Raw genomic sequence first — 25,460 nt, forward strand, 5'->3', positions numbered from 1 at the left:
CAGACAACCTAAACACCTTCTTTGCCCGCTTTGAGGATAAGACAGTGCCACCGTCACGGCCCGCTAACATGGACTGCGCCTCCCCCTCCCCCCTCCTCTCCTTCTCTGTGGCTGATGTGAGTAAAACATTTAAACCTGTTAGCCCTCGCAAGGCTGCTGGCCCAGACGGCATCCCTAGCCGCGACTTCAAAGCATGCATAGACCAGCTGGCTGGTGTGTTTCCGGACATATTCAATCGCTCCCTATCCCAGTCTGTTGTCCCCACATGCTTCAAGATGGCTACCATTGTTCTTGTACCCAAGAAGGCAAAGATAACTGAACGAAATGACTACCACCCCGTAGAACTCACTTCTGTCATCATGAAGTGCTTTGAGAGACTAGTCAAGGATCATATCACCTCCACCTTACTGCCACCCTAGACCCACTTCAGTTTGCATACCACCCCAACAGGTCCACAGACGAAGCAATCGCCACCACACTGCACACTGCCCTATCCCATCTGGACAAAATGAATACCTATGTAAGTATGCTGTTAATTGGCTACAGCTCAGCATTCAACACCATAGTGCCCTCCAAGCTCATCATCAAGCTAGAGGCCCGGGGTCTCAACCCTGCCCTGTGCAATTGGGTCCTGGACTTTGACTTTGAAGGTAGGAAACAACATCTCCACTTCGCTGACCCTCAAGGGTGCGTGCTCAGCCCCCCCTGTACTCCCTGTTCACCCACAACTGCGTGGCCATGCATACCTCCAACTCAATCATCAAGTTTGCAAATGACACAACAGTAGTGGGCTTGATTACCAACAACGATGAGACAGCCTACAGAGAGGATGTGAGTGGTGGTGTCAGTGGTGGTGGTGTCAGGAGTTCCTCGGCGTACACGTCACAGACAAACTGAAATGGTCCACCCACACAGACCGTGTGGTGAAGAAGTCTCAACAGTGCCTCTTCAACCTCAGGAGGCTAAAGAAATTTGGCTTGTCATCCAAAACCCTCACAAACATTTACAGATGCACAATCGAAAGAATCCTGTCGGGCTGCATCACACCCTGGTACGGCAACTGCACCGTCCTCAACTGCAAGGCTCTCCAGAGGGTGGTGCGGTCTGCACAACGCATCACTTGGGGCAAACTACCTGCCCTCTATGACACCTACAGCACCCGATGTCACAGGAAGGCCAAAAAGATCCTCAAGGACATCAACGACCTGAGCCACTGCCTGTTCACACCGCTACCCTCCAGAAGGCGAGGTCAGTACAGGTGCATCAAAGCTGGGACCGAGAGACTGAAAAACAGCTTCTATCTCAAGGCCATCAGACTGCTAAACAGCCATCACTAACTCAGAGAGGCTGCTCCCTACATTGAGACCCAGTCACTGGCCACTTTAATAAATGGATCACTAGTCACTTTATACAATGCACTCTAAATAATGCCACTTTAATAATGTTTTAATAATGTTTACATGCTGACCAGACCGGACACGTCGCATACGTCGCATACGTACGAGCGTCGCAAAATAAATTTAGAAATCCATGTTATTCAATTATTGCACCCACGCTGCTCGCACGCGCCAATGACAGTCTGCGTTGCCAAGGGCTAAAATAGAAGTCATTCCTATTTCTGACGCAGATCGCGCTGCAAATCCTGCCTCTCCCATCTCCTCATTGGTTTATAGAAACAGGTACCCACGTGCCATCTCCTCATTCGTTATTCGTTATGAAAACCACAAATGGCAGTTTGTTGTGGGTGGAACTGTTATAACAGTTCCACCCACAACAAACTGCCATTTGTGGTTTTCAAAAATTACTCTGAAAAAAAGGCTGAGGCCACATTTTTTACATTTTACATTTTAGTCATTTACCAGACGCTCTTATCCAGAGCGACTTACACCATGGCATTAGCTATCGCTGAACACTGTTCTATGCTGGCATGTGATCACATTGGAGAAGCATGTAGAGCTGCTTTCTCAGACTCCACTGCTGCTACCCACTTCAAAATGCACAGGACAAAGTGCATAGAAATGATTAATGGTGTTCTAGCACCATACTTTCTGAAAAAGTCGGTCGCAGATGTGGGTGACCAACGTTTCAGCCTCCTCCTCAATGAGTCCACAGATGTAAGTGTTTCTAAGTACCTGGGGGTTGTGATAAGGTACTTTAGTGATACCAAGCAGACAATTGTATCAACATTTCTGGGGCTTGTTGAGTTGGAGGGAGGAGACGCCAAATCTATAGCCCGTGCTGTTGTGGCTTTCCTCGAGAAGTGTTGTCTTAAAAAAAGAGAAACTCCTGGGGATAGGGACTGACAATGCCTCTGTTATGACGGGGATTAACAATGGGGTCCATAAAGTGCTGAAGAAGGAGTATTACATTTACATTTTTGTCATTCAGCAGACGCTCTTATCCAGAGCAACTTACAGTAGGGAATACATACATTTCATTTCATGCATTTTTTTATTTTGGACTGGCCCCCCGTGGGAATCAAACCCACAACCCTGGCGTTGCACACACCACGCTGGCATTGCAAACACCATGCTCTACCAACTGAGCCACAGGGAAGGCCGAGTATGGCCTCAAATATCTGGTTCTTATTTTTTACTCACTTTTTGTCTCTCACAGACGTTATTTCTCTCTCCTACAGCGTCCATCACAATTACATGCACATGGCCAATTATGCAAATTAGGCGATGACGTCATTTAGTGACATTTAGGACAGCCAATAGCTACTTTCCTTACTGAGAAGTTGGCAAGAGAAGTTGGCAAACACTGTGTGATTTAGTTAGACTGGATGCTTGCTGTGAAATGTTATGGGGGCATCAGTGTCCTCTGACTTCCCTCTGAAAAACAATATGCAGTATTTAATACATGAGGATGATTAAATTGCAAAAAGCCCATGACAATACATCTGCAAGATAGGTTCAAGATAATAAATGTTAACAACATAATAATTCCATGCAGAATTATTATAAACACATTCATTGGAACATCGCCAGAGCTAAAATTACTGGGAGTGAATGGTAGCGTACAGAAAGTTTGCCATCAAGGTGGAAAATAACACGAGTGTTTTACTGTCATTCTATTCATTTAAACGTTTTTGATCTACAGCCACTTTATTACCGCTAGTCACGCGTTCAATGCTAATCCTGTAGCATTAGCAACTGTGCTGTCTCAATGAAAGTGTTTATTTTTCAAACGCTCCTCATGGAAATATTTAGGTGTGATTGCGGCACGCAATTCGGGGCGTTCCTGCATGTGCTATTCCTCCCCTTTATACTTCTATTAGTCAATTTTATAGCTAGAACTCCGGTACTAGCATTGCCTTCCCGAAGTTAACGTTACGCCTCTCATCCTCATTGCATCTTTCCATCAGAGAATCGTAAAATGACCAAAGTTCTACAACGAGTTACGCACCAACATTCTGAACAACGCCACGCCTGGTTCCCAAGTAAATTGACGACGTATCTCACGCAGCGATAGTCGAATGGATTCGGTTAAGTCAGTTCCAGTGTTGCCAATTTAGCTGCTATATTTTCAGACCTCTCCAGCGACTTTTATTTGTAAAAGATTCTAGAGACAAATTCAGCTACTTTTCAGGCAACCTTTGGGGAGTTTTGAAGTTTTGACACTGGGGGTTTTGATGGCATTTAGCGACTTTTCCCCAATCAATTCTGCCGCAAACGAGAGTTGGACAAGCTGTTTGTGCAACATAAGTCGCAGCATTGCGCACACACAGGCAGGAAGCAGAAGAGGAGGGGGCGAAAACGCTACGTTGGGGACCAGAGTCGTGCAGCAACAAGGCAAATTGGTGCTGTGAGTCGCGGCAACGGCGAAACTCAGCAGATCACACTGAAAAATAGTTGGCAACACTGGTCAGTAAAAAAAGTCAGTTGTCTTGATGAGCCCTTCCCAGCTAGCCATCTATAGATGTGACTAGAAACTTCAGAGAGAATTAGAAACTTGTCTGCCGAAGTTGGGACTTGGGAGTGTGTTCACAATCATTTCGTTTTTAACGGAGTAGCTCATTTTTTGTTTATTTTACAAACATTTTTAGATGTTAATGCCGTAGTTGTAGTCTACATTTTCGGTGAAAATCACTACAATAATTGTACTTTAGATGTCACCCTGGCCTGAAATTGGCTACACTATCTAGCTACTTCCCTGCCTTACAGTGGGTGCAAAGGACATGTGTACCATAAATCAAATGACATTTTATTGGTCACACACATGGTTAGCAGATGTTAATGCGAGTGTAGCGAAATGCTTGTGCTTCTAGTTCCGACAATACAGTAATATCTAACAAGTAATCTAACAAATTCCAAAAAACGACCTTATATTCACAAATGTAAAGGGAATAATAAGAATATGCACATATAAATATATGGATGAGCGATGGCCGTGCGGCATAGGCAAGATGCAGTAGATGGTATAGAATACAGTATATACATATGAGATGAGTAATTTACATTTACATTTAAGTCATTTAGCAGACGCTCTTATCCAGAGCGACTTACAAATTGGTGCATTCACCTTATGATATACAGTGGAGCAACCACTTTACAATAGTGCATCTAAATATTTTAAGGGGGGGTTAGAAGGATTACTTTATCCTATCCTATCCAGTAATTAGTAGGATATGTAGACATTATTAAAGTGGTGTTATTTAAAGTGACTAGTGATACCTTTTTAAATCCATGTATTACATTTATTAAAGTGGCAAGAGATTTGAGTCTATGTTGGCAGCAGCCACTCAATGTTAGTGATGGCTGTTTAACAGTCTGATGGCCTTGAGATAGAAGCTGTTTTTCAGTCTCTCGGTCCCTGCTTTGATGCACCTGTACTGACCTCGCCTTCTGGATGATAGCGGGGTGAACAGGCAGTGGCTCGGGGGGTTGTTGTCCTTGATCTTATTGGCCTTCCTGTGACATCGGGTGGTGTAGTGTCCTGGAGGGCAGGTACCCTCTGGAGAGCCTTGCGGTTAAGGGCGGTGCAGTTTCTGTACCAGCCCGACAGGACGCTCTCGATTGTGCATCTGTAAAAGTCTGTGAGTGTTTTAGATGACAAGCCAAATTACTTCAGCCTTCTGAGTTTGAATAGGCGCTGTTGTGCCTTCTTCACCACGCTGTCTGTGTGGGTGGACCATTTCAATTTGTCCGTGATGTGTACACCGAGGAACTTATAACTTTCCACCTTCTCCACTAATGTCCAATCGATGTGGATGGGGGGGGGGGGGGGTGCTCCCTCTGCTGTTTCCTGAAGTCCACAATCATCTCCTTTGTTTTGTTGACGTTAAGTTAGAGGTTGTTTTCCTGACACCACACTCCAAGGGCCCTCACCTCCTCCCTGTAGGCCGTCTCGTTGTTGTTGGTAATCAGGCCTACCACTGTAGTGTCATCTGTAAACTTGATGATTGAGTTGGAAGCGTGCATGCCCACGCTAAACCTTACCCTAACCCTTTAACCTAACTCCTAACCTTAACCCCTAGCCTAACTAACATTACTCAGCTAGCTAACGTTAGCCACCTAGCCACTTAGAGTTCGTAACATATCATAAATCTGGCAAATTGTAACACATATACATTTTTACAAATTTATAATGCATATTGTAATTCATATCATATGAAATGTGTGATGGACATCGACAAATGAATACATACCATACAAAACATAACATATCACACTAAATAGTGTATCTCAGATTTACATACAGAATAATACGAACTGCGTTGAGACCAGGTTGCGTAGTTGAGTGGAGCCTGGCTCTAGAGCTTGTGAGAGGAGTTCGACAGTGCATTCGCAATGGTTATGGTAAAAATAAAAGGCAATGGATAAAAGTAATTGATGCATATCGATGATAAAAAATACAGAGTGCACAGCAAAGAACAGATTGCTCTGCATTATACTTTCTGGAGAGATGGCATTTCTCTTTCATCTGGCTTTGCAAAACTGTCATCTCTGTGAGCCCACATGTATAAAGGTGAAATTACTCTCCTAGGTTGAATTCTTGTGATTGTAAAACATCGTTTCCCACTCAAGTGGCACTCGATGGCTGTGGTATGTAAACTCACCACAAGAGGGAGGTGTCCAATTTAGCGTCAGTACCAGATATCACAAATAGGGAGTTCTGTGTTTGGGTGGGTGATGCTGAGCGCCTGTTACTGAGGCCTATTCTTGCTTGGAACTTATTTTACAACTATTCACCATTTAGTAGGCTACAATTAATTTGGCTATATTAGACCATTCACATGTGAAATCCTTTAATCCTTATTCAATACCTGCACCATTTTCCCTTTAAAGCACTGAGATGGTTTTAGCAGAATGTGTAGAATCTTTTCAAATGATTTCAATTGGATTGTCAGGAAGAATGCCGATTATATGTCTATTCATAGAGATCCTATTCAATTATTAGCATTTTAATTCCTAATTCTATGGGCCTAGACGTAATGAGCATCGGTTATGCTTATCACACACATCATCATTTTAAATTAGATGAGACCTGAGTCTGCATCACGGTCTTTCGTTACACAAAGTACCCAGGGAAAGCCATAGCTCTAGTCTATAGGCTACCTGATGCATTATGTACTAAATAGCCTAATCATTATAATAAAATATGCATCATTTTGATTAGACCAAGTTACAAATACGTTCCCTTTTCTTATTACGCTCACGCGTATCCCCATCGTTGCCTAGAAACGCGCAAGGCAGTGGGGGCTCCTGACCTTGCCGTCGTGAACGAGCTGCGCGCGCACAAAACGAGAGGGCTAACATTAATTTTAATCAAGAAGACTAAATAGAACATATGAATTGAAAGCAAAATATTTACATTCGATTTTATTTAAAAATAATTGTGATCATCATTGCAGTGCCATGAAAACGAAGTGATATGGAGAAGAGCAAGCCGGGGATGAAGAGGAGTCTCCGGTAGAGCAGGTGAGTCGAAAATTCCCATTTCCATGAGATGAAGGTTTGGCAAGATCTTGGTACACCAGATAGCAGGATCGGGCTGTTTTTTTAAGAATGTGATGTTTAATTGTAGTATGTTTAAAATTATTTTAATTATATTATGGTGATATTGAGATGTTTTGCGTGTGATAATTAGGTTAAACAGTTGCAACGTTTTTTTGGGCTAATCTACCGCATCCTTGGTGTTTATTTGGAAATTTGGAGGAGCATGGAAGTGGCTTCGTCTTTTGTCTTAACGTCTGGTTTTCAGTCTCTTATTCACTCTGAAATTTTAACGCATCGTTGCCTACCTACATCACTGGTGAATCGATGCCACCAGCTCACCTTCAAAGAGGTGTACAGTGACGTTATCATTATCTTGTCATTTAACTGTGCATGCTTTAGTTTTTACATTAAAACGAGTTAGACTAATCGAACGATTTGAAAGGATTAGCACTGATTAATAATTTGCAAAAGGACGCCGGATTTAGCAAGAGCACCTCAGAGGAGCGAGAGACTGCTTTACGCCGTACTCTCGTTATCTTTTACCCATCATCATTCTGCCAATGGTCACAGGCTGCTGCTACCTTGATACAATTGGGACTTATTCATACCAATTTAGGAGAGATGTCAAAGCATGTTGTGTGTCCAATTAGACCCCCGTATAGAGTTATAACAAGTTGTCATTTGGGTTGTAGTTGTAGTGGTGCTTATGACTGGCATAGCCTAAAGAGCTACTGATAACATTAGTGGGCCTGTCGCCGCAATAACGGCCCGAAACCATGTTGTTTTTTAAAATGCTTACAAATTCATAAATATATTTGTTGTTCAGTTTTGGCCCATAATTGCAACATTTGTACCCTATATTCGTGACGTTAACACACCTGTTGTGAGTGTAGCTAATTTATGGTTAATTGTATGCATTGGGCATATTTTACTATTCGAATGCATAATACCGATGGCCTGCAATGACCGTTCAAGTGCACTGGGAAATGACCATTGTCCAAGTTCACTCTGTATTTTGTGAATCAATAGCCTTTTTTATTGGGACTGAGAATTGCGCACAGCTCGGGAAAATAGGACATGTAGCAGCCGTGCTAAATTAAAGACTTTAACATGTCAGTATTTTGAAGTGATGGTTTCAATCTAATGATGATGCTAATGTCTTTACTTTCAATCTAGGCGCCATCAGATAGCTCTTACAACAGACAGTGGAGTTGTAATCTATTCGTATTCCTGTCTCGTCGCGAAGCCTCTTCCACCTCCCCTGCTGGTCTAAACACAATCCTATGTGTTGAGGGAATACACGTCTTCAGTTTTGCCTGGCTTCCTAATTAATGGCTGAAGAAATGCTTAACCTGCTCAAAGACTAAGTAGCCAAAGCTTACTTTGTCAACCTTTAGCCTTTTTTCTCTATCAATACATTGTGCAATAAATTGCAATCATTGCACAAGTTGAAAAGTAAAAAGAGAAACATGACCCTATATGGGTGATAATGAGGCATAATGGACATGTTGACTACCTCCCACCCTCAGACACATGAACACACATGGGCCTACATGTAGTACCCTTTTCTATTGGTCTTTTCTAAAACGGTTGCTGTTATGTTTTCACAACACAACTCTTACACTTTTAAAGAGTTAGAGGACTCAGAGATATTTCAGTTTTTGATAGAATCAATATCTGTTCATTCCAGCAAAGAGTAATTTTGACTTTCAGGCGACTCAATATGCAGCTCTATCAGTACACGCTAAGGAAATTGATTTTAGGGAAACAAGCTTGTTCTTGGAGTCATCCATATTGACCAGCAAGTACCCAGCCTGATGGCCCAGGAGGCTCATTACTCTCTGTTTCTATTGCCTGTGGCTCTGCAACACTGTTGTTGCACTATTTTCATACGTTTATATTAGCTGTTACTGAAGGGTTGTTGTTGCCATGCTGTTGTGGATCTTAACCAGGGCGACTTTGATGGGGGCCACAAAAAAGCTGAACTCATCATGAGGGGCCGCAGTTGCTCCTGGGTCTGCCTGCTCACATCCACCACATTGTGAGCAAAACATTTTAGCAGCCCCCCTCTTGACTGCGGACAGAAAGTTGTTACATGTTAGAGTTGATTTTGTGCAATTCTACACACTTTGCCATGGGTCGTAGATAAAATGTTTCAGTTTTAAAGAAAGTTTGCTGCAATTCTACACATTTTGCCATTGGGTGGAGAGAAACTTTGCAGTTTTTAACGATATCTGAGTGAGACTGACTAACAAAATCAATGGGTGCCCCCCCCCCCCAGCCGGTAATTTGACCATGATTACTAAGTTTAGATAGCTGGCCACTAGACTAACCTAGCAATCTAAAAAATGTTATTCACTCAATTATCCCATGTCAGCTATCAGTGACTGACATAAGAAGAGAGAAACTGCTGATGCACAGCCAAATTTCAAAATGTCACCTTGTGTATTTTACTATTCTAACTCTTAACAGTAAATTGAGACCCCGACTGAGCTCCTAAAATTGATCCGAGGCGTTTCAAAAGGGGGGCTGCGGGCCAGCAGTTGCCTATCCCTAATCTAAACTATACAAACGAGAAAGAACGTGATGATATGGCACTGTACTTCCATCACAGCTTTCCGTCTTTCCACTCAAAGGTTACATCAGTGTCGTTAATGCTTTACTACTGAAGAACCCAGAACAAACATTGTTAATGTAGTGGCTTTTTTTTTACATTTCTGTCTCAAAGATTCATTACTGTCCTTTTACATGAGACAAAGTGAACGTACAGTACACTAAAGCCCTCACTTCCAGATGCATTGCAGCATACACAGCGTTCCGCCTACATTGATGCAGATGCTTTCTCAGATAGTTCAAATCCTCTCCCCATGGTGATATCAGCCCACACTAGAACCATGAAGAGGTGTTAACACCAAACATGCTGGAAATTATATTGTCTGTTTGTAGAGTAAACTTATCCCTGGTGAAATCGTTGTGAGATATAAAGACAATTGAGGGCAATGAGTATGTCCTTTGTGATATTAACATTTGCATATATTTACATTCACATTCTGCTGGATTACAGACAACACAACCACTCACTCACCACCGTAGTGTGTTCAAATGGTCCCTTGAGTTCTCCCAAGTGATTAGATTGCTTTGAAATGATTGTGTGGGTTTTCTACAGGGAGCCAATCTTCTGTGTAAGCATACGAATGATGAGCTACTCTAGCACTATATATTTAATAGCCCCAGTTTTCAATTAATCTGGCAACATAGTCCCATCAAAATACTCAGGGGCATTGCAGTCAGCAACCCACACTTTTTTGTTGAAACGCTGATTTCGATGTTTGCTCACCTGACCATTTGTCTCTCTTGTTTGCAGCTCTGGGTTCTGAACATCAATGAGAGTTGAAGCTGGAGATGAGTGAATACCTGGCCTTTGTTTATTTGTTTTTAGTAACAATTGGAGCCCAGGGCAGGTTGAGCAATGCCTGGTTGAGTGGAATACAGTAGGTTATAAGGATTGAGAGGACACTCGAGTGTACATTGGCGTGGTGCAGAGGCACTCACTTGCCCAGACCATGTGGTTGGCAGAGTTCAGGCACCATCGGTTGCCTGCACACCTATCAAATCGGCGAGGAACCGCAACCATCGCTGCCCGCCGTGATCTTTTAATGTGGATGTTATGTTCCTACTGGCAATTCACAGTGGCGACCAGCCAGAACTTCAACCCAACTGTGAACACCCAGTTTGGGAAGCTGAGGGGTCTCCGGGTCGCGGTGCCAGGTGAGGTCCTTAAACCCATTGACCAGTACCTTGGGGTGCCGTACGCTGCCCCTCCCATTGGGGAGAAGCGCTTCATGCCCCCAGAGCAGCCCTCCTCCTGGTCAGGGATCAAGAATGCTACCCACTTCACGCCAGTGTGCCCTCAGAACATCCGCAACACAGTGCCTGAGATCATGATGCCCATATGGTTCACCTATAACCTGGACACAGTGGCCAATTACATTCAGGATCAGAACGAGGACTGTTTGTATTTAAACATCTATGTTCCAACAGAGGATGGTGAGTGGAATGGGTCAAATGGACCAAAGGGACAATCCATGTTGTTTAATGTATTGGCCTTGCTGTCACCTTGCGATGATCATGTTTTGAGCATGCAGCAGTTGTCATTGTGCATCCCATTTGTGCCAGCCCAAGTTCTTTTCCCATCCAAAGTCATGTCATCAACTCTTCTTCACCGCTTACGTGTTGCCTCCCTTCCTTGTGTTCTGTAAGAGGAAAATGCATTCACACACTGATATAAAACTTATTCATGTGTCAGACAACTAATCATTGAAAGTAGGAATATAGCCTACTGCATTTCCTAACCTAACTACTGGGAATAGGTCAATAGGTGTGATAAATGAGATTCAGACAAATGTTAGGCTGATGAAATATTTAGTCCTGTGCACTAGATGTCTGTTTACAATGTGAGCGCCTTAACAGTATAAGAATCTGAGGTGCAATACATTTCTGTATTTGTATGCTATGGATCTGTTGATCAATATTAACTGGACAAAATCAGGGCTGCCTGATCTCCAGTAAACACTATTGTGATTGATAAACACATTTCCGTTCCTTCATTTTTATTTTTTTTGGACAGTATTAGGGCTCACACAATCTATAGACAGAGTGCATGTGAATTCATTATGCTTATTATTTTATTTTATGAATATATCTAACCCCCTATCTCACTACCTCCCTTTCGTTCCCAAGGTGATGAGAAGTGGACCTGGTTGGTTGGGTTCCTGCATGTTTCTTACATTTTTCAGAGGCTTCTGTTATTTTGTAGTCTTTAATTCATTTTTCAGTCAAAAGAATATCCAAGGAATGTGCCAGAAAACCCAACAAGAAAGTATGTAGAGAAGAAGGTATGTAAGCTAACAAAGGAATTTAAAGGAGCAGAGTGACTTGGGAGTTGGCTCAAAGCCAAAATCCCAGCCTCATCGTCTTTGAAAGTTAAACCCAGCAGAGACTGATAAATGTCGGTCAGAGGTGTGTGTGCATGTGTATGTGTTCAGAGATGAAGTGTTTTCCTGAGAGTAAGATTATTCCACACAATAACATCCACCCATGACATGTTTATTTGAATACAATGTAATTTTTTATTTCATTAGAAAACAAATCAACATATTGACTTCAAAAAGTTGCTGTTGGTACAATATGTAAACAGCCTAGTTTTTTTTCTTAACAAGACAAGGAAAAGGAGACTAGATCATATTTCCTCTCTCTGCTTAAAGAACAGACATGCTTCGTTCTTTTTACAGTAATGCAATTTTGGACTGATTTTCTGAGATACTGATTGGATATCACTATCTTCCTTGGCGGTCAATCGTGTTATTTTTGAATTCTCTTGTTCTTTCTTGTTTTTTTCCTCCCTCATGTGAATCCTAGGGACCCAAATCAAGAGTCAAGGAGTGGATTTCTCTCACAGTGACAGTGAAGGTATTTTTTTGTGCTCAAAGTTTAATACACAACTTTTTAGATTTTTGAAATTTCCACAGACCTTCATCTTCGATTTCTTGACAAACTTTTTTACACCTCAGAAGTAGTTCAGCCCTTAGTTTATCAGTTTGCATGCAAAGTCAATATCAAGTCACTTGATTCTCTCAGCGCCTTCACTATTTCACTCTTCATTGATTTGATCTGGACATCCATATCATATCTGCAGTATTTATAGTGTCATGGATTTTTTGGGGGGACGCTGGATACGGATTTAGCCCTCTAACAGCCCCCTGAAGGTAAATGTAGGTATGCTGTCAATTTGTCATTGATCCCAAATGTACTGTACTCCATTTGTACAATGGGTTATTGTATGGGTTATTTCTTGTCTTTTTGTGCTCTTACCAGGGGAAGTCCACCCTGTTCCTGAAGAGCCACAGGATATGCAGGATTTGGCTTTAACTGCCTGGAAGACCAGGGCCCAGATTCACAAAACACTTATTTTATTTTTTAACAATTGTAATTATTATTATTATTTCTCCCCAATTGGTAGTTAGTCTTGTCTCATCACTGCAACTCCCATTCGGACTCGGGAGAGGTGAAGGTCGAGAGCCGTGCGTCCTCTGAATCACAACCCAGCCAAGCAAGCCGCACCAATGTGTCAGAGGGAACACTGTACACCTGGTGACTGTGTCAGCGTGCTTTGCACCCGGCCCGCCATAGGAGTCGCTAGTGTGCGATGGGACAGGAACATCCCTACCAGCCAAGCCCTCCCCTAACCCGGACAACGCTGGGCCAATTGTGCGCCGCCCCCATGGGTCTCCCGGTAGCGGCCGGCTGCAACAGAGCCTGGACTCGAACAAGGATCTCTAGTGGTACAGCTAGCACTGCGATGCAGTGCCTTAGACCACTGCTCTACTCAGGAGGCCCACAAAACACTTCTTACTCAAAAACTTAAGAAGATTCGTAAGAAAATAAGAAGTTCATAAGTGCAATTCCTCAACAATATCTTAAGATGTTTGTTACTTGGCAACCATTTTAGGTAGCTATCTAGCTAGCAATGGCAATCATGTTAGCATATTTCTTAATGAGATTACTGTTCTAAAACGTTCTTAGGTTTAAAATAATCAATACTGAAACTTTCAGATGAAGTTTGTGAGTGAGTTAACTTGCTTTTATGAGCTTTTCTCTCACTGCCCTGAGTTTAAGACAAGGGTTTAGCTATCTTGGAAAAAATAACATTTCCAATAACCTTTTTGAGGACTAGCAACTTTGCTTAACTTTCTTCTCAAGTCTATAGTTAAGGGAAAAAATGGCAGTTAAAAATAAATGTATTCTTAAGGTTTTGTGAATCTGGGCCCAGGTGTTGAATTTAGTCAATCACTGAACTGATCAATCAGCTCAGTTGGTCAGTTAAGTGATTGACTAAATTCATCACACCTGATTTTTCAGGTCGGTTAAAGCTCCTGACTCCAGGAACAGGGTTGCGTTCCCATGGCCTATACCAATCAACAAAGAGCTTATTTTTTTCAGCACTATAAATTGAACGTGAGTGCAATAAATGTACACATACAGTACCTCTTCATGTTTGAAAAAGTGACCATTTTGCTGTGTCTTCTAGGGATCACAGACTGTGATGTCTATAACCAACTGCATCTTATCTCAAAGTCTCCTCCACTATACTCTGTGGGTCTCATGGGAAGACCGTACGAGGGACTCATGAGGATGAAGCTATTACTATTCACTACATACTGTGCTATTCAGGAGATTGACTGTGGTGTAGGAGATTTGTGTCGTTTGTTGTTTTATGGCAACTCGCGCCTCTCACATTGACATGGAACTTACAATTCAGGTCATATGCCTTGTTCTGACCAACTAGATCTAATTGTTATTGTTTTCGATGCAAAATAAGTCAGATACTGCAGTTGAACCACTAATATGACACATGCAATGCCTGAAGCAACATGCTCTGTTGAACACACAGTGAGCAAATATAGTATGAACCAGATAAACTTTAGGGATACTACATGTGTAAAAAGTATTGCTAATAATAGAATAGTAGTAAATGGCTCTAGTATGAACACAGTTTTGTGGGGGAAAAAGAGTGAGCTTGACATAATATAGCGATTTTTCTATTTTTTTCTACTGCACGTTCCTTGTTAGGCCTGTATGATGAGTATCCTTGCTTTGCATTCTTGTCTCCATTGGTTTGTCACAACCACGACCTTAATCACCCAAGCACATCTGCTAAAATCGATGCCATTACCTTGAGCTTACCTTCAGCTTTAGTGGTGTAAATGTTGCTGAGTCTAGTTTCTGGGAGGGGTTACAGTATTCTGACGTTGCATTACCTTGTCTTTAAACCTTTACTGTACAAAGCGTAAATGGCTGATTCTCTCTTCAGACATTCGGGACACTGAGGCTAGGCCTGTAATGGTCTACATCCATGGAGGATCATACATGGAGGGGACAGGGAACATGATTGATGGGAGTGTGCTGGCCAGCTATGGGAATGTCATCGTCATCACTCTCAACTACAGGGTCGGAGTACTAGGTGATGAGATTCTCTTACTGTCTCTGAATGGTGTTTGGGGACTTTAATTTCAGTCTTGAAGAGTACATACAGTACCGGCATAGGATTGATAAATGTTCTTCTCATAACGTTGATCTCCCCACAGAGATCCTATTTAAGTTAGAGTTCTAATATGTTATTCTATGGATCTCCCACCAGAGTTTCTGAATTTGTAACATTTCTATGACTTGCTATATGACTCATTTTCTCCTGATGTAAAATCCCAGGTTATGAAGCAAGGTATTTTTTTAGTATGTTGATATTGAATTGATGGGTGTAAGATTAGAAATGCAACAACGTAATGTCCTCCGTCAGAGGGCCTATGGTTGTGAATATCCATCACCTTCTACTTGTCGTATACAAGCTACAATATTCCAAAACACTGCTTCAATTAGTTGTTTTTTTTAGGTGAATTTATCTAACCTGCGGAGAGATTGAGCGCTTTTGGCAGCTTATGATTTTAAATAAGAAGGGATGCAGGAGTCACAGCCAAGGTCGAGAGTCTTTCTTGTAGGAGTGACACTTCATCTATCTCTGTGCGAGGGGTGGAAAGAGCCGGCCCCCCTCTCCGTGATTGATACTGGTGCTCTCTTGGCTCTGCCCCAAGGTAGACTGCATCTATACACACAGCATAGTGGAGAAAAGGACAGGTTGCAACTCAAAGGAGCCGTGCAGCGAGAGTGTCCTTATGAGTGTCAGGAACAGAAGAGGTTTGTGGAGGCAGAGGTGAAGAATGATGGTATGCTGAACCACAGATAAGTGTTAAAGAAATCACTGAAATAACACTGATATCCTCTTCTGTACATTCCAGGGTTCCTCAGTACAGGTGACCAGGCAGCTAAAGGGAACTATGGACTCCTGGACCAGATCCAAGCCCTGCGTTGGATCAGCAAGAACATCGGCTATTTTGGAGGAGACCCAGGTCGCATCACTGTCTTTGGATCTGGGATTGGAGCCTCCTGCGTCAGCCTGCTCACACTGTCCCACCACTCTGAGGGTAAGCCTAAGACTCAACCTGGAGAGACAGGGCAGGAGGGATGGGATAGTCACCAGTGAATCGCATGACCAATGCAGACGCCTTCATATATATATATATACTGAACAAAAATATAAACGCAACATGCAACAATTTCAAAGATTTCACTGAGTTACAGTTCCAATAAGGAAATCAGTCAATTAAAAAAAATACATTAGGCCTTAATCTATGGATTTCACATGACTGGGAATACAGATATGCATCTGTTGATCACAGATACTTTTGGTAAAGTAGTGTATGTGGACACCTGCTTGTCGAACATCTCAGTCCAAAATCCTATCTATAACAGCCTCCACTCTTCTGGGAAGGCTTTCCACTAGATGTTGAAACATTGCTGCAGGGACTTGCTTCCATTCAGCCACAAGAGCATTACTGAGGTCGGGCACTGATTATGGCCGATTAGGCCTGGCTCACAGTCTGCGTTCCAATTAATCCCAAAGATGTTCGATGGGGTTGAGGCTCTGTAGTCAAGTTCTTCCACACCGATTTCGACAAACTATTTCTGTATGGACCTCGCTTTGTGCACGTGGGCATTATGCTGAAACCGGAAAGGCCTTCCCCAAACTGTTGCCACAAAGTTGGAAGCACAGAATTGTCTAGAATGTCATTGTATGGTGTAGCGTTAGAGTCCAATGGCGGTGAGCTTTACACCACTCCAGCCGACGCTTGGCATTGCGCATGGTGATCTTAGGCTTGTGTGCGGCTGCTCGGCCATGGAAAACCATTTCATAAAGCTCCAGACGAACAGTTCTTGCTTCCAGAGGCAATTTGGAACTCAGTAGTGGGTGTTGCAACCAAGGACAGACAATTTTTACACGCTTCAGCACTCGGCGGTCCCGTTCTGTGAGCTTGTGTGGTCTACCACTTTGCGGCTGAGCCGTTCTTGCTCCTAGACGTTTCCACTTGACAATAGCAGCACAAACAGTTGACTAGGGCAGCTCTAGCAGAGCTGAAATTTGATTTTATACACTTATCAGTAACGGGTGTGGCTGAAATAACTGAGTCCACTAATTTGAAGGGGTGTCCACATACTTTTGTATATCGTTTACCTTAAAAAACAGTAGGGGCGTGGGTCAGAAAAAGTCAGTATCTGGCGTGACCACCATTTGCCTCATGCAGTGTGACACATCTCCTTCGCATAGAGTTGATCAGGCCTTTATTGTGGCCTGTGGAAAGTTGTCCCACTCATCCTTCAATGGCTGTGCGAAGTTGCTGGATATTTTGGCGGGAACTGGAACATTCTGTCGTACACGTCGATCCAGAGCATCCCAAACAGGCTCAATTTGTGACATGTCTGCTGAGTATGCAGGAGGGAAGAACAGGGACATTTTCAGTTTCTAGGAATTGTGTACAGATCCTTGCAACATGGGGCTGTGCCTTATCATGCTGAAACATGAGATGATGGCTGCAGATGAACTGGCACGATAATGGGCCTCAGGATCTGGTCACGGTATCTCTGTGCATTTAAATTGCCATCGATAAAATGCAATTGTGTTCGTTGTCCGTAGCTTATGCCTGCCCATACCATAACCCCACCGCCACAATGGGGCACTCTGTTCACACCGTTGACATCAGCAAACCGCTTGCAAGCAGAACGTCATTCACGCTGTCTGCCATCTGCCCAGTACAGTTGAAACCAGGATTCATCCCTGAAGAGCCCACTTCTCCAGCATGCCAGTGGACATGAAAGGGGAGCATTTGCCCACTGAAGTTGGTTATGAAGCCGAAGTGCAGTCATGTCAAGACCATGGTGAGGACAACGAGCACGCAGATGAGCCCTTCCTGAGACGGTTTGTGCAGAAATTCTTTGATTGTGCAAACCCACAGTTTCACCAGCTGTCCGGGTTTCTGGTCTCAGACGATCCGGCAGGTGAAGAAGACGGATGTGGAGGTCCTGGGCTGGTGTGGTTACACGTGGTCTGTGGTTATGAGGCCAGTTGGACGTACTGCCAAATTCCCTAAAACGACATTGGAGGCGGCTTATGGTAGAGAAATATACATTAAATTATCTGGAAACGGCTCTGGTGGGCATTCCTGCAGTCAACATGCCAATTGCACGCGCCCTCAACTTTAGACACGTGATTAAATTGCACATTTTAATGGCCTTTTATTGTCCCCAGCACAAGCTGTTTAATCAGCTTCTTGATCTGCCACACCTGTCAGGTGGGTGGATTATCTTGGCAAATGAGAAATGCTCAATCACAGGGATGTAAACAAATGATTGCATAACATTTTTCAGCGATCATTTATTTCAGCTCATGAAACATGGGACCAACACTTTACAAGTTGCATTTATATTTTTGTTCAATGTAGTTCCATCACATAATAAACACACACACGGCCCAGTGATTCATCAGCCTGTAGTTATCACAGACACATACTAGATACTACTTTATGACACTTGATCTCGTAATATAGCTTCACGTGGAGCATTAACATGAATGTGTTGTGCTCTCTCATCTTGCTTCAGGGAAGTGGCATTATTCACTCTGTTAATACAGATCTACTGTATCATCAGCTTTTCTCTTCACCTTGTTGCTTTTATGCTAAAATGAAATATTATATTTCTGTATTATTTAGTGCTTTAGATCTAACTGTATGCAACCCCTATCCTCAACTAAATCTGTATGAATTGAGGTTTTATCACAATCTATCATCTACTATATCAAGTGCAACTCCAAATGGGTCCAATTAAGTCCTTCAGAGGAAGTGAAGTGTTTGGATATGTGGCTAGGCTGGTGGGGGTAGTTGTGGAGTTAAGTGATGGCTATTGTTCCCCTCTCGTCAATCTAATCAGACTAAAAGCTTTCCCTCTTATAGCATGAACCCGTTTAACTGAAACGCCTATAAATTCAAGGTAATGCATGGATGGAGTCTGAACTATCTCACTACACTATCTATCAATTTAACTTGATTTATTTACATCTATACATCAAGAGATGTGTACACAGCACATACTGTGCAGTATCTATTAATCAATACCATGGTCTTTAAACCTCACTTTGTTTTACACTCACTAATTTACCCCCGGCGTTTTAGAGCGATTTGCTGATATCTTTTCTTACCCTCACCGGAGTATACGGAAGGAGGGTTGTGAATGAATTAATGACACACACACACACACACACACACACACACACACACACACACACACACACACACACACACACACACACACACCACCTCCTCTCCTCTAATCAATCAGCCCTTTATTACATCAGGCCACAGCTCTAACGTCAGCACAGCCAGCTTAGGCCCCTCACTGAGATTTGTGTGAGCCAGGTTCATACTGTGGTATACAGACAGACTACCCACTCAGTCTTTATATCATGTATTTTTTCAAGCATTAATCAAGACCGATGATGACCGTTGCCGATATAAAATAATACAAATCACTTGGAGAATGTAACATTTTTAGACATACAAAAAAGCATCAATTGAAATGTTTTTCCACTGCCTGGCTTTGTAAAATGAGCTGGTTTCACAACAGGCCATATTTGATTTGGTGGGTTCATAACAAAGTCAAAAACAGGAGGGTCAGGGAAGTGAATCATACAGTATAATCACAGTGAATCCTTTAAGGGACTGAAGAGCAGTGGGGTTTGTCCTTTGTTTTCCAGACATATCTGCTTGGGTTAGTGGATGTGCTGTATGGCCTGGTAGCCTGATGCTACACATCAACTCAGTGCTCAGGGGTTTGTACTGCTACTATTATACCACTACTATTGCACATCCATTCTGACCTTGCAAACATAGTGTCTTCAGAGAAAGTAAAAAAAACACTTTTCAATTTGAAGACACACCTTGCAGTCATGTGATTAACCAAATTCGAATGATCACAAAAATATTCATATGGAGTTTCACTCCTCCTTATTCCAGGATTGATAGGGCCACTTTGCCTTAGAGTTTACCCCAATCCTGGTGGTCAGGCAGCGCGTAGCCCCACCCACACCGCCTGACGTATCCCCACCAAAACCACCCCAATGACCGTCAGAGGAGTATGGTCATAGATTATCCATTATATTGACAAGATGGTCAAGTGACCGCTCTAACAATGGAAATACATGTCCTCAAAGATGGAAGGCAGGCGAGATCAGGTGGGACCATTCCAGTCAATGAGAGGGCAGATGCGCATATGAACAACAGGCACAACTCTGCTATAAAGATGAGAGGTGTTGAATATTCGGTGAGGGGTGTTGTGATCAACCGCCTGAATTTTATGGTATTTCAAATTCATCGACTTCATGAATATGCATAGCTCGTCTTGAATTCCAACAGGGACAACTCCGATATAAAGTTTTTTTTCTCAAAGTTGCTGGGATGTTAGACTTATATCAGTACACTCATAACAACCTAAGCATATTCTGAGCGGAAATGGAGGAAAACTAAACTTCAGGAGGACCTATCATCCTTCAACTCCCTCCTCTCCACCTTCTCTTCCTCTGTATCTACTGCTAAAGACACTTTCTATAACTACATTTCAAGCTTCTTCCTCTAACCCTGGGAAACTCTTCTTCACTTTGTCCTCCCTCCTTAATCAACCACCTTTTCCTCCTCCCTCTCTTCGGACGACTTTGTCAACCACTTTGAAAAAAAAGTTGACAACATCCGCTCCTCATTCACTGTTCCCACTCATACAGAACTACCCTACACCTTGACCTCTCCACTGTCTCTCCAGATGAAATTCTGCGACTAGTGATGTCCGGCTGCCCAACAACCTACCACCTTGACCCCACCCCCTCCTCTCTTCTCCAGACCATCTTTGGAGACCTTCTCCATTCCTCACTTCCCTCATCTCATCCCTGACCACTGGCTGCACCCTCTCTGACTTAAAGATGGCCAGAGTCGCTCCCCTCCTCAAGAAACCAACGCTCGACTAGAGGTCGACCGATTATGATTTTTTCCAACGCCGATACCGATTATTGGAGGCCCCAAAAAAAGCCGATTAATCGGCAGATTTAAAAATTGTAATTTTTTAAAATATATATATATATTTTTTATTTTTTTTGTAATAGGTTGTAGTTATTATAGGAATTATAGGACTATTTCTCTCTATACAATTTGTATTTCATATACCTTTGACTATTGGATGTTCTTATAGGCACTTTAGTATTGCCAGTGTAACAGTATAGCTTCCGTCCCTCTCCTCGCTCCTACCTGGGCTCGAACCAGGAACATATCAACAACAGCCACCCTCGAAGCAGCGTTACCCATGCAGAGCAAGGGGAACAACTACTCCAAGTCTCAGAGCGAGTGACGTTTGAAACTCTAATAGCGCGCACCCCGCTAACTAGCTAGCCATTTTACATCGGTTACACCAGCCTAATCTCGGGAGTTGATAGGCTTGAAGTCATAAACAGCGCAATGCTTGAAGCATTGCGAAGAGCTTCTGGCAAAACGCCCGAAAGTGCTGCTTGAATGAATGCTTACGAGCCTGCTGGTGCCTACCACCGCTCAGTCAGACTGCTCTGTCAAATATGAAATCATAGACTTAATTATAATATAATAAACACACAGAAATACGAGCCTTAGTTTCCGGATTCGACCATATTAATGACCCATCATCTCAAAAACAAAAAGTTTATTCTTTCAGTGAAATACGGAACCGTTCCGTATTTTATCTAACGGGTGGCATCCCTAAGTCTAAATATTCCTGTTACATTGCACAACCTTCAATGTTATGTCTTAATTACATAATATTCTGGCAAATTAGTTCGCAACGAGCCAGGCGGCCCAAACTGTTGCATATACCCTGACTCTGCGTGCAATGAACGCAAGAGAAGTGACACAATTTTACCTGGTTAATATTGCCTGCTAACCTGGATTTCTTTTAGCTAAATATGCAGGTTTAAAAATATATAGTTCTGTGTATTGATTTTAAGAAAGGCATTGATGTTTATGGTTAGGTACAGTCGTGCAACGATTGTGCTTTTTTCGCAAATGCACTTTTGTTAAATCATCCCCCGTTTGGCGAAGTTGGCTGTCTTTGTTAGGAAGAAATAGTCTTCACACAGTTCGCAACGAGCCAGGCGGCCCAAACTGCTGCATATACCCTGACTCTGTTGCAAGAGGTGACACATTTTCCCTAGTTAAAAGAAATTCATGTTAGCAGGCAATATTAACTAAATATGCAGGTTTAAAAATATATACTTGTGTATTGATTTTAAGAAAGACATTGACGTTTATGGTTAGGTACACCTTGGAGCAACGACAGTCCTTTTTCGCGAATGCGCACCGCATCGATTATATGCAACGCAGGACACGCTAGATAAACTAGTAATATCATCAACCATGTGTAGTTAACTAGTGATTATGATTGATTGATTGATTGTTTTTTATAAGATAAGTTTAATGCTAGCTAGCAACTTACCTTGGCTTCTTACTGCATTCGCGTAACAGGCAGGCTCCTCAAGAGTGCAATGTAAAGCAGGTGGTTAGAGCGTTGGACTAGTTAACCGTAAGGTTGCAAGATTGAATCCCCGAGCTGACAAGGTAAAAATCTGTCGTTCTGCCCCTGAACAAGGCAGTTAACCCACCGTTCCTAGGCCGTCATTGAAAATAAGAATGTGTTCTTAACTGACTTGCCTAGTTAAATAAAGGTGTCCAAAAATACCGATTGTTATGAAAACTTGAAATCGGCCCTAATTAATCGGCCATTCCGATTAATCGGTCGACCTCTACACTCGACCCCTCTGATGTCAACTACAGACCACCATCCCCTTTTTTTTTCCAAAACACTTCCACTGTCTCTGACCAATTCTCTCTCATTATCTCTCTCAGAACTATCTTTTTGACCCCAACCAGTCAAGCTTCGAGGCGGCTCACTCAGCTGAAAACGCTCTCCTAAAAGAGGCTCTGCCAAAGCTGGCTCTCTCTCCTCTGTTCTCATCCTCCTAGATCTATCCACTACCTTCAGCACCGTGAACCATCAGATCCTCCTCTCCACCCTCTCAGGGTTGGACGTCTCAGGCTCTGCACACTCCTGAATTACGTCCTACTTTAAAAAAAATTTTATAATTTCACCTTTTATTTAACCAGGTAGGCTAGTTGAGAACAAGTTCTCATTTACAACTGCGACCTGGCCAAGTTACACATGGAATAAACAAGCGTACAGTCAATAACACAATAGAGAAAAATGTCTATATACAGTGTGTGCAAATGGCATGTGGTAAGGCAATAAAAAGGCCATAGTGGCGAAGTAATTACAATTTAGCAAATTAACACTGGAGTGATAGATGTGCAAGTAGAAATACTGGTGTGCAAAGGAGCAGAAAAGTAAATAAAAACAATATGGGGATGAGGTAGGTAAATTGTATGGGCTATTTACAGATGGGCTATGTACAGCTGCAGTGATCGGTTAGCTGCTCAGATAGCTGATGTTTAAAGTTAGTGAAGGAAATATAAGTCTCCGGCTTCAGCGCTTTCTTTTAATATTATTTTTTTTTTTTGTATTTAAAAAAATTAATTTATTATTTTTTATTTTTATTTTTTTCAATTCGTTCCAGTCATTGGCAGCAGAGAACTGGAAGGAAAGGCGGCCAAAGTAGGTGTTGGCTTTGGGGATGACCAGTGAGATATACCTGCTGGAGTGTGTGCTACGGGTGGGTTTTGTTATCGTGACCAGTAAACTGAGATAAGGAGTGAAGGAGGCTTTGTTGTGAAATGGGAAGCCGATTCTAGATTTAATTTTGGATTGGAGATGTTTTAATATGAGTCTGGAAGGAGAGTTTACAGTCTAGCTAGACAACTAGGTATTTGTATTTGTCCACATATTCTAAGTCGGAACCGTCCAGAGTAGTGATGCTATTCGGGCGGGTGCGGGTAGCAAATGGTTGAAAAGCATGCATTTCATTTTACTAGCATTTAAGAGCAGTTGGAGGCCACGGAAGGAGTGTTGTATGGCATTGAAGCTCGTTTGGAGGTTTGTTAACACAGTGTCCAAAGAAGGGCCAGATGTATACAGAATGGTATCGTCTGCGTAGAGGTGGATCAGGGAATCACCCGCAGCAAGAGCGACATCGTTGATATATACAGAGAAAAGACTTGGCCCAAGAATTGAACCCTGTGGTACCCCCATAGACTGCCAGGGGTCCGGACAACAGGCCCTCCAATTTGACATGCTGAACTCTATCTGAGAAGTAGTTGGTGAACCAGGCGAGGCAGTCATTTGAGAAACCAAGGCTGTTGAGTCTGCCGATTAAGAATACGGTGATTGACAGAGTCAAAAGCCTTGGCCAGGTCGATGAAGACGGCTGCACAGTACTGTCTTTTATCGATGGCGGTTATGATATCGTTTAGTACCTTGAGTGTGGCTGAGGTGCACCCGTGACCAGCTCGGAAACCGGATTGCACAGCGAAGGTACGGTGGGATTCAAAATGGTCAGTGATCTGTTTATTGACTTGGCTTTTGAAGACTTTAGAAAGGAAGGGCAGGATGGATATAGGTCTGTAACAGTTTGGGTCTAGAGTGTCACCCCCTTTGAAGAGGGGGATGACCGCGGCAGCTTTCCAATCTTTAGGGATCTCGGACGATATGAAAGAGAGGTTGAACAGACTGGTAATAGGGGTTGCAACAATGGCGGTGGATAATTTTAGGAAGAGAGGGTCCAGATTGTCTAGCTCAGCTGATTTGTACAGGTCCAGGTTTTGCAGCTCTTTCAGAACATCTGCTATCTGGATTTGGGTGAAGGGGAAGCTGGGGAGGCTTGGGCAAGTAGCTGCGGGGGGGTGCGGAGCTGTTGGCCAGCGTTGGGGTAGCCAGGAGGAAAGCATGGCCAGCCGTAGAGAAATGCTTAATGAAATTCTCGATTATCGTGGATTTATCGGTGGTGACAGTGTTACCTAGCCTCAGTGCAGTTGGCAGCTGGGAGGAGGTTCTCTTATTCTCCATGGACTTTACAGTGTCCCAAAGCTTTTTGGAGTTAGAGCTACATGATGCAAATTTCTATTTGAAAAAGCTAGCCTTTGCTTTCCTGACTGACTGCGTGTATTGGTTCCTGACTTCCCTGAAAAGTTGCATATCGTGGGGACTGTTCGATGCTAGTGCAGTCCGCCACAGGATGTTTTTGTGCTGGTCGAGGGCAGTTAGGTCTGGAGTGAACCAAGGGCTATATCTGGTTCTACATTTTTTGAAAGGGGCATGCTTATTTAAGATGGTGAGGAAATTACTTTTAAAGAACGACCAGCCATCCTCAATTGACGGGATGAGGTCAATATTCTTCCAGGATACCCGGGCCAGGTCGATTTAGAAACGCCTGCTCGCAGAAGTGTTTTAGGGAGTGTTTGACGGTGATGAGGGGTGGTCGTTTGACCGCGGACCCATTGCGGATGCAGGCAATGAGGCAGTGATCGCTGAGATCCTGATTGAAAACAGCAGAGGTGTATTTGGAGGGCAAGTTGGTCAGGATAATATCTATGAGGGTGCCCACGTTTACAGATTAAGGGT

At 42.9% G+C, this 25,460-nt stretch overlaps 1 protein-coding gene across 2 annotated transcripts in view; it reads left to right on the top strand.

The window, feature by feature from the left end:
- Positions 1-3,424: 3,424 nt before the first annotated feature.
- The window catches only part of LOC106603382 (neuroligin-3), a 44,345-nt gene continuing 22,309 nt past the window's right edge, over positions 3,425-25,460 (top strand). The window contains exons 1-6 of one of the 2 annotated variants that reach the window (XM_045717067.2): positions 3,425-3,866; positions 6,857-6,923; positions 10,306-10,988; positions 12,360-12,410; positions 14,812-14,961; positions 15,791-15,976. In XM_045717067.2, coding sequence (XP_045573023.1) covers positions 10,505-10,988; positions 12,360-12,410; positions 14,812-14,961; positions 15,791-15,976 — 871 coding nt within the window. In that variant the 5' untranslated portion in view covers positions 3,425-3,866; positions 6,857-6,923; positions 10,306-10,504. The remainder of the gene's footprint in view (positions 3,867-6,856; positions 6,924-10,305; positions 10,989-12,359; positions 12,411-14,811; positions 14,962-15,790; positions 15,977-25,460) is intronic. The other variant, XM_082974584.1, reaches the window with a different exon arrangement.

The sequence above is a fragment of the Salmo salar genome, chromosome 04 (assembly GCF_965601325.2).
Source record: "Salmo salar chromosome 04, fSalSal1, whole genome shotgun sequence".
NCBI lineage: Eukaryota > Metazoa > Chordata > Actinopteri > Salmoniformes > Salmonidae > Salmo > Salmo salar.